This window comes from Dendroctonus ponderosae, unplaced genomic scaffold, assembly GCF_020466585.1.
Source record: "Dendroctonus ponderosae isolate FM_Combo_2020 unplaced genomic scaffold, Dpon_F_20191213v2 Dpon_F_20191213_7, whole genome shotgun sequence".
Classification (NCBI taxonomy): domain Eukaryota; kingdom Metazoa; phylum Arthropoda; class Insecta; order Coleoptera; family Curculionidae; genus Dendroctonus; species Dendroctonus ponderosae.
This window is the reverse complement of record NW_026018916.1, coordinates 1236720-1246434: the sequence shown is the minus strand read 5'-3', so window position 1 is coordinate 1246434 and position 9715 is coordinate 1236720. Positions and strand designations below refer to the sequence as shown.

Genomic DNA, 9715 nt, shown 5'->3' with positions numbered 1-9715 from the left:
ACAGCTTGAGCCTAAGTGTGTCGCAGGATACCCTCTAGGTGAAAGTTCTTGATTACTTTTTGATAAATAATTCGTTCTTATTGCGAAATAGGCGCACTATCTATCAATCTGTAATAAAAGACGTGAGGAAATTCTGTCTTTTTAAAGACAAAAATTTATGAGGCGAAATACCCAAAAAGAAGTTTGTAAAAAACGATTTCCTTGTTTTGCGGAGTGGAGTGGTGTGAGGCGGAATTTGCTCATTGGCTCATTGGCAAAGGCATTTAGACTGTTGACTATTTTACCTTGCGGGCAGGACATCCGAAGTGGAAGTGCTGCTGACACATGTTTTCCGGATGTTGCCGCAGTCGCACCAAACGGGTGGGCGCAGGGTGCCGACTTGCGCCCACCCCAGTCGAGCAGCTGGAGCGGAAGCGTTGCGACCACCACGTCTCCCGAGGAAAACGCCCGCCAATCAGCCACAACCAGCCAGAGTCTCTCCTCGGAGTGGGGAGAAGCCCAGAAGGTTTGCGCAGACGACGCGGGTATGTAAGGAACATTTCATCAATTACTCCAATCAAACGGCATTTTCTTTGGTCTGAAGTGTGCATTGAGTACGTACGAAAATTGAGCTAAAAAACCGATAAAGCTCCAGAGGTCACAAGTTTTTAAAGCCCTTCAAGCTGTGTTTTCAAACACTTGGAGGTCAACGGAACTGAGTTATTGCGCCGGTGCGTTGGGTTGGCGCACCCAGCCACTGGCGCAGCACTGCGCCAACTCCTACAAATTCACTGAGTTACCCAGGCCTATAAACATGTGCCCAGACAAAGACACAGTTGATTGCCTGAACTTTTCTTTGGGTACTTTAGTGTTGATCCTTTTGGCAGGATGTTGCGGAAAAGTAGGCGCTTTTCAGACAGCACGGCCCTCGCCGAATATGCCGCGATCGGAGAGCTACCGCAAGATAGTGGAGGCGGCGGAGGATGCAGTCTTGGAGGCGGCAGATAGCAGTAGGGGGCCCCCCACTCCGGTCCTGCTTTTTCGGCATTTCCGTCCAGCAGCCAAATTTGCCAGCATTGAGCGGATCCCACGGACCAAAAGCATTAGAATGTAAGCATCGGGAACCCCTACAATACGCCTAATGGTCTACGTGATTTTCCACTAGATTCGAATTTTTCAACGTTAGAAGGACCGAGCGTCGAATATACGAAAAGTATCCCGCCAATGCTCTGGCACTGAAAACGTTCCAAGAAGCTGATGACTCTGACTCAGCGCCGTCCAGCGACTCGCCCAGCAAAACCCCATCCAAGGAGTTGAAGGTACTCAGCGTTTATATTTCTGGTCAAATTTACAAATTCTGCACCTGCAGGACAGCAGGAACGGCCGATTTTGGAGGCAGCTGAGTCGGAGACGCACCATAGAGAAAACGACAAATTTGGCCTAGCATTTGGTGCTGCCTAGTGTTTTATAGACAATACAAGCAACCAAATCAAACTTTGTGAGGCTGAGTGGTTGAGGGGCGAAGGTTCACGATTTTTTAGGCCCCGTAGGGGGCCTCAAACTCTTCCTACTCGCTTCACTTGGTTCTCATCACGTCTGTTAAGTTTCTGAAAGTTTACCAGTTTTCTAGGCATAATTAGCCGAGAAAATCAATGTTGAAGGTGTTACCGAATAAGCTGCTAGGCAAAGTAGATTTAAGGCTGATGTTGTTGATTGATCGCAAAAACTCCTGCTGCTGTCCCCTCGTTCTGGTTGGCAAACCCGATAATTTGCTCGCAGGAGTGAATTGGGTTGCATATTGGTGCATCCGCAGGATTTTACCAGAGAGGCGCGTTTTTGCTGTTGACCGACTGAAAGTTTCATGTTTCCTATGCAATGGATCGAAGGTCTTTTTTAGAGAATTATACACGTTTATCCGCAATCTAGTTAATGTGCCAGTGAGAGTTGAGGCTTTCCAGCATAGCATTCCACCCACAGGTCCTTTTCCGTATAAATTGTAAAATATATCTCTAGCATTATGTATTCGACTAGAAGGTGATTTATTCGTTAAATGTTTTCTAATATTTCCCATGATTCATTGTGATAAAAATTACAATTTTGTACACTGAGTCTAGAATATTAAACAAATGATATTATTGTATTTTCCTTGATTTTTGCAATGCGAGCAAGGAATACGACACCATTTTCTCCCAAATGACCTACATACTTCCCATATGCTTCACCTTAGACAAGGTGTTGTAGATTATTGCCAAAAATGTTGACTCTCCCACTATTGACGAAAAATCACAACGGTTCGAATCGGGTATTTTTAGGAATCCGGCTAATTTTAAATTTACCGCAGTACAGGGCCGGGACAGCCTCATTAAGCGACAGGAATTCAACATACTTTGGCGAGGAAAGCGAAAGTTTGTTTGAACCAATGAAGATTACGAGCTGCGAAAGAACCCAATTCGAAGAAAAACGAGTGAAAATCGAAAAAGTTGCTACTTTTGGAAGCACTGTTGAGGCTTAAGTGTCTTGTCCATTCCAGCGTTTTCCTAGTGGACGTGTTTTTAAACAGTATTTACAGTTAACTGTAGAGTAAAAATAAAAAATTAACCTTCTTTAGCAACACTGTTGAGTGTCTTGTCTACAAATTCACCCAATTTTCTGGTAATTCCATGATTAGGAGAAAAGTTTCTTCAGTTTCACAAGGAAACGAACTGGATGATTCGGGATGAAGCCACAAGAAAGCCAGTTAGGGACGCAAATGCCATCTCAAGCATTTTCCAAGTGTATCAGTTTTCTAAATACTTTTTGCGCTAAACTTTTATGAACCAAACAACCGAAAACCGAGTGAAAATCGAGAAAATAACTATCTTTTTAAACACTAGGTTCAGTTTCATTACCGATATCGAATGATTGCAAGATGATTGATTTTCTTGGGAATTCGGCCTGGGCAGTGGTGAAGAAAAAGAAAAACTTTTTCAGCAAAGTTAACAAAGTATAAATTGTCCACTTTACATCTGAAACTTTTTGATGAACATCTGGGGCTTTCGCCGCCGAAACTTACAAACCTCTGAAGATGGTAGCCATGCGTGCTAGCGAAACATCACGACCAAATTCCTAATAACCCGGGATTTATCAATTATTCCACAATTTCTACATAATTTTAGTTGGAAACCCCAATAAAGTCCACGAACTTGAATAGCTTCATATATGCGATAATTCAAAAGTGTGGCAATTTTTTTCAAATTTCCCCGTACTTGAAACTGCGGAATTTTGAGCTGCGAATGCATCAATTTGGAACGCAGCATCGCCCAGACCGTCTTGCATCTCTCTCACACGCCTATGAGTGCGAGGGGTACAACCGAGTTCAGTTACGCTCCTGAATGGAAAATTAGTTTTGCTTAATTCACGTGTGAACCGTCGAATTTAGCACACCTGTGGAAATTCCAACCATGTCTCTAATTAGAAAGCCTGGAAATAACTCAGCATTGGCAAAATTGCTTTTAATCGCAGCTGTCTCTCGCTAAGGTGAGAAAAAAATTTCGGTCTAAAAAAGTTTTTCTTTTTCTTCACCACTGCCCACACCGAATTCCCAAGAAAATCAAGCATCTTGCAGTTTTTCAACCCTGTTAAGAAGCTCTTTTGAATTATTTCTAGCTGCATTGGCTTCTTCAACAACCTTCATTGACCAAACTGCCGAAACCGGACTGAAAATTGGTCTTTTGCACACAAGATAAAATTCCCTGCTCTTGACCTGATGTGTTAAAGAAACCCGGTGAAACTCTTCACGTCAAGTGTCAATTCTCCAAACTCAAAGCCTTGCAGCTCTATGATTAATCGACGGTTTTACTCAATTTTCCACCAGAGAACGAACTGGACTGGACGAACGAAAGCCTCCACCTCATCTTGTCCTCTTGTGTGGCCCAAGATGCAAATCTGCATTTGCTTCACTAGAATTTCCCTTGTCTTCTACGGTCTTCAATTGACACTCATCTTCAATCCAGAATGCCGTTTGAAGTGCCCTCAAAACAGGAATTTACAAAAACGTTCCTCCTTGAAGTGCGCCCCTGTTAGGCGACGTCGACGCTCCCAAGGCGGCAAAAAGCGCCCACCCGGGATGGTTTCAGTTTCAGGCTGGACGTCGTTGCAGCGCCATCTGCCCCAATAAAACTCGATCCACTCTAAAACTCCGGCTCCACTTCTGGTTTTTACTGGCAGAAGGCAAAGCACCAGCACATCATCCACAATGGTAAGTCCCGATTGTTGCCTATCAGCCCTTAAGCTTGGGGGATTGTTTGCTTTGCTGTTGACCCGCGGGTTGTTCTTCGATCATTTGCGAATTTTGGAAAAAGCGTCGGGTGTAATTCGCTGATGGGGAGCGGTATCGGAGGCCTGAGCGAGGTCCAAAATTGTGCAGGTTGGCGTGTTGCGTCCAGGTTTTTTTCGGGTGCGAATGGCGGGCCTTTTATGGGTGTTTGCAGCATGCAACATCCAGCTTGTTGCTGATTTTTTTGGGTAAAACTGCTGCTCGATTTTTCGAGCTTCTTGCGCCTTGAGGAGCAGAATAATAACATAAAAACGCACTTGTCTTTTGTGGATTTTGTGATTTTAGGTATACAGATGTGGCGTTTCGCAAGTCTAAAGAGGTTTTCCGCAAAGCGTCCATTCCAGGCGAATTAGTTGAAGAACTGAACAGTCCTAAAATAACTAAATTAGCGGCGCGTAATCAATTAATGTCACATAAAGCATGCGAATGTCGGCCATTGAGTCTGACCTAGGACTATTAAGAATGTGGCTCATTAAAAATTATGTGCACTTTTGCATCCAAAGCGCAATGCCAACATTATTTTTGATCACTCGTTTGCAATTTACCGCCAACGCTGTGTTCCTTGTGTCCGTTGAAGTCTTGAACAATATCGGGGGCCGGTGGCAAGTCAAAGAAATGGCCACTTACGCCGACACAGTGATCGAAGAAAGGAAAGAGAGTGTAGTTGATATATCCGGGGATTTGCAAGAGTTTATTAAGCGAGTGGCCGCCGAAGTGGATGAATCTTCGACAACGGTCTATACCAGTCCGCAGATTCCCCTGCCAAAGATCAACGTCGGCGATCCAGCTTATGTGAAAGCCGTAAAGTACTGGAAGCGAAAAGTCTACAAAACGAAAATAGTACTTATTTCTGATTCTTTTAAACCGATTTTTCCAAAGGGACTTTTCATTTTTTAGGACGTTTTTCAGACGCACCGGGTTTATAGGTACTTAAAAATGCTACGTGCCATTCATGTTCTATGTGGATTTTGTGTCTGTCCTGTAATCGTACCCGCCACACCTTTGTGTTCGTGTCTTTTTGATTTTTGTGCTTTTTGTGTCCGGGACTCCGAAACATTGCCGCACTAATCCGGGATTTTCATTTAATCGCATATTTTTTTCCGAAAAATACCTCTCGTAACCCGATAACGATGTGCTTTTTTCTGGATCGCTGCCAGACTGAAGCCTGTTTTCGTAATTGGACGCCAACTGTCCATTCTATTTCTCCTAAACCTACGCAGAAATTCTACATTTTTATTTTGGCCGCTTTTCAGCGTTTTGAGTCACGCCAAGTTTAGTTTCCAATCAATTAAACCCAGCAAAACAAGCCATCAGCTTGGAAAAATGAATCCAAATTAAAGTTTTTTGAAGTTAATTTCATAGTTCGGCAATGTTTTCTATTTTTGAAACCAATGTGATTCACCGCAAGCTTTTATGTACGTTAATAATCGTTTATGTCCTTGTCTGTGGTTTTTTCCCTTTTTCCTGTTATTTTTACATTTTTAATGAGTATGTGTTTTTCCAATTCTAGGCAGACTTGAGCGCTAGGGACGTTGAGAGTAAGTACACATTAAACAAGTATTTTATAAAATAACTAGAGGTTTTATAGCAGCTTTTCCTATGTGTATATTTCGCTTTCTACTTTCATATGGACTGGAAAAACTGACTTTTATTGCCGGAAAATGACGCCTGAAGCATTTGCATTTGATTTGCTAAAAAAATGGGGTTTTATTAGGTTTTTAAAATTGTACATGAAAGCAAATAAGGGCTTGAAATGTTCAGATTTGATGAATGTTTTTAAGTTTCAGTTTCACGGCTTGTTTCTCAAACTGTCTTTGAACCTGTTTTTTTCTGAAGTTTACTGGAAGCTTCGTTGACTCACTGATATTTGAGTATTTTCTTACTTCCAGCTCTAACACTGATTTTCACAAAATTTTCTTCAAATCAAAGATAAAGTGTGGATTTGGCATTTTCTTCAGGTCTCTTAAAACACAATTGAGGCCTTTGGACTGTCCTGGAAACACAGTTTTCAACTTTATCTCTCCCAGTTTACTTCGGTTTTTGCACGTTTTTGTTACACATGAACTCGATTCGCTTCTTTGAAGGGGCTGTTTTTAGGAAAAAAGGTGCAATTTTTGCGATTTTCTGCGAATTTATCCTGATACGTGGAACCTTCAAGGATCAAATATTAGTTTGAGCTCTTGCCGATTTAAGAGCTCAAAAGACCCATTTTTTCCCATGATTTCAAGCACCATTTTTTTGGTTTGTTGAGGAAATATGGACATTCTTTACTGATACTCTTGAATCAGTTTAGTAGAGAAACATCGAAGTTCAGCTGCAATCGGAGCGGGACAAAGATTTTTCACGGAGCTTAATCTAGAATTTTTCGTGCAACAAATGAGCTTTTCTGCAGTAAGACTTCGTCGTGTTTAGGAAAATATTGGTTTTTGCGGCCTAATTTTTTGGGATTTTTACGGATTTTCACACTCTGGTCTAAAAATCTAAGCATCCAAGCAAATGTACTCTTTGTAAGATGTCAGTAATCTCTAGTAGCATCCACAGGATTTTTTTCATAGTCCAGTCCTTGTAAGGTCCAAAAATATCAATTTTGCTTAAAACAGCGGTAGAGATTGGGAAAATACGCCCTTTTTAGGTTCGAAAATTTGCCTTCTTGAAGGAAAAGTGCGCTCAAAATGCCAAAGTGGGGTTTCGCAGCGTCCATTAAAGCCTGTGCAGAATCTTCTCTTTTTGCCACTTGACTCAATGGTTTTTGTCATCATAATTATCGAATTTCCCTATGACTAAACTATTTATTAGTGTCCACGATTCTCTTCAAAACCCGTCCATTTTAGCCCCATAAACTGACGAGATCAAGCTGTTAAGTCGTGGTTCAGCGTTTATTTGCTCAACTTAAATCCCCGAAAAATCTCCCCCGTTCTGATCGTGTGCACTTTTTTGCCCAACTCATAGCAGCCTAAAAAAATGCCTCAAGTTTCAAAAATTTGCAAAATTGATCGCATCGCTTTCGAACAGCTAAACCAGCAAATCGAACGAAATCCTGAATCTAAAATTACACACTCAACAGTTCATATAAGGTTACCTTGGAGAGCGAATGAAATCTCTGGCTGGGTTTAAAAATAAATCGGGAAAGAAACTTGGGTCGAGAATAGCTTTTGGCAGAAGCATTTGTTTGGGACTCGTCATACTAACCCAGATCGTTAGGAAGCTGAGCGTGGCAAACTTGAGGCTAATTGATGTTGATTACCAGTTGGCTCGACAAGTTGATGTTGAAACGGCTGAAGATTTTTTAATGGCGTTTTCTCCACTTAGGGGCAAACTTTGTCTTCTCCATCTACGACTTCGAAGGAAATGGTACTGTTGATGCCGTCAATCTGGGCGATATGCTTCGTGCCCTCAACTTGAACCCCACCCTTGCCACCATCGAGAAACTGGGTGGTACCAAGAAGAAGAGTAAGTGCAACTCATAAGTCGCGCATAAACTGATTACTAACCGAAGCCTTGCGTGGTAGATGAGAAGAAATTGAAAGTCGATGAATTCCTCCCCATCTACAGCCAAGTGAAGAAAGACAAAGAGCAGGGCAACTTTGACGACTTTCTCGAAGCCTTGAAACTCTACGACAAAGAAGAAAACGGCACAATGATGGCTGCTGAACTTGCCCACACCCTCCTGTCCCTTGGTAGGTTTATTCTAAATCAATCAAATCGGCGGATGTTTTTTTAATTTTTTTGCTTGCACATTAGGCGAAAGGTTATCAGACGTCGAGACCGACCAGGTCATCGCTGACTGTCTGGATAAAGAAGATGATGAAGGATTTGTCCCTTACGAACGTAAGTATCTACTCGAAACTGATTGGTTGGAAAAACTGCAATTTTACAATTTCTATTCAGTTGTCATTGATTTTTTGCAAAATCCTCCAAAACGTAGTCAGTAGCGATCATTTGCACAGTAGTTCTTAGGAATCCACATCCACAGTAGATGATAACCGTCGTTTTTCTAATGATTTTCAGCATTCCTTAAAAAGATGATGGCGTAAGAAGCTAATTTTAGTTATTTTTGTATTTTAAGTAAGTAGATGATTTTTGAGTCGATATGCTGCTGCATCAAACCGTCCAGCTTCCAACTTAACTCAGCTTCAAAATAGTGTGTTAACTGCTTAGTCGATTCAAGCAAGTCCAGGACCGGCTTCCGACCTATCATCCTTTATAGCTTCCAAAGTACCCAAGAAGAACAGGGTTTTTCGGCTTTTTGGAAGGCCACTGTTGCAAGCCTGCTAACTGATGAGGGCTAGTAGGTCCGAAACCAGTCCTTGTGACACTGTTGAGAACTTGTGCTTGTTCCACGCACTAACTGAGCTCGTTTCGCTGCTTAAACATGCAATTTACTCTGCTTAGTTAACTTATTTGGAAGTACCATGTTGTTCAACTGGCTTAATGTGAAAAAGCGCTTGGAAATAAGCACTTTTACGGTCCGGCTTGTAACTCAACGGTTTGTAACTGGGCTTTATAAACTCGAAAATTTCGACTCTTCTCGAAAACTTCCCAGACATTGCCAAAATCGTTTTCAATGGCTCACCCAGTATATTGACAGCAAAATCATTAATTACTGTTCAGGGCAAAAACTCTTTGGCTTATCACCTAAAATACAGAGTGTTCCAAAAAGTATACTGTCTCAACTACTGCGCTAAGGCTTATTGAAGGCTGCTGTAACACTGCAAAAATGCTCTTTGTGCTGTGAATATTTCGGCGATATTTATCTATTTTTCGCTTTAGTTACCTGAATCTGTGCTGCTGCAAATTGGACATTGACAACGTAAAACGCACCATCAGACAGGTGCTTACCAGAAGTCAGCATCGACTAAGGATCCGCCATCCTGCAGGAATTACTTGCTGCCCTCAACCATCACAAGCAGCCGTTCCAACGTAACTTTCAAACTGTTCTAAATCTCGCAACCTTTCTTGTTGTTCTTTATTGAAGTGTAATTTATTTTAGTTTACCTATTTTATTGTCATAAAATATACACTGAAAATACTCAGCGAGTTTCACTGAAAGGAAATTCGAGCACTGAGAAATTTGTTTATTGAAATTCAATTTGCTGCAGCTACTCCGCATCACTTTCCTTCACCAGCTCCATCTCCTGCTTCTCTAGGGGCTGGGATTTATTTATTTTACTTCTGAAACTTTTTGATGAACATCGCCGAAACTTACAAACCTCTGAAGATGGTAGCCATGCGTGATAGCGAAACATCACGACCAAATTCCTAATAACCCGAGATTTATCAATTATTCCACAGTTTCTACATAATTTCAGTTGGAAACGCCAATGAATTTCACGAGTTTGAATAGCTTCATATATGCGATAATTCAAAATTGTGGCAATTTTTTTCAAATTTCTCCGTTCTCGAAACTGCGGAATTTTGAGC

General features: G+C 41.6%; 2 protein-coding genes across 4 annotated transcripts in view; both read left to right on the top strand.

The window, feature by feature from the left end:
* The window catches only part of LOC109543981, a gene marked incomplete at its 5' end in the record, with an annotated part of 4823 nt that extends 2712 nt beyond the window's left edge, over window positions 1-2111 (top strand). The window contains 4 exon segments of one of the 2 annotated variants that reach the window (XM_019913943.2): window positions 296-524; window positions 867-1089; window positions 1145-1298; window positions 1349-2111. In XM_019913943.2, the coding sequence (XP_019769502.2) occupies window positions 296-524; window positions 867-1089; window positions 1145-1298; window positions 1349-1423 (681 nt within the window). 2 annotated transcript variants of the gene reach the window in all.
* A 1975-nt stretch (window positions 2112-4086) lies between these two features.
* On the top strand, window positions 4087-9324 carry LOC109543969 (myosin light chain 1). 2 transcript variants are annotated; one of them, XM_019913928.2, is made up of 7 exons: window positions 4087-4216; window positions 5805-5832; window positions 7604-7744; window positions 7804-7971; window positions 8036-8122; window positions 8303-8359; window positions 9065-9324. In XM_019913928.2, exons 1-6 carry the CDS (start codon window positions 4214-4216, stop codon window positions 8326-8328), a joined length of 453 nt encoding a protein of 150 aa, XP_019769487.1. In that variant the 5' UTR covers window positions 4087-4213; the 3' UTR covers window positions 8329-8359; window positions 9065-9324. The 2 variants fall into 2 exon arrangements, with proteins under 2 accessions (XP_019769487.1, XP_048524649.1); XM_048668692.1 differs by lacking the exon at window positions 8303-8359.
* The last annotated feature ends 391 nt before the right edge of the window (window positions 9325-9715 follow it).

What these genes read in the sequence shown, in the direction of transcription:
- LOC109543969 (XM_019913928.2), top strand. An exon ending in GAGCGCTAGGGACGTTGAGA is followed by an intron (nt 5,833 to 7,603) that starts GTAAGTACACAT and finishes TTCTCCACTTAG; the next exon opens with GGGCAAACTTTGTCTTCTCC. An exon ending in GGGTGGTACCAAGAAGAAGA is followed by an intron (nt 7,745 to 7,803) that starts GTAAGTGCAACT and finishes CTTGCGTGGTAG; the next exon opens with ATGAGAAGAAATTGAAAGTC.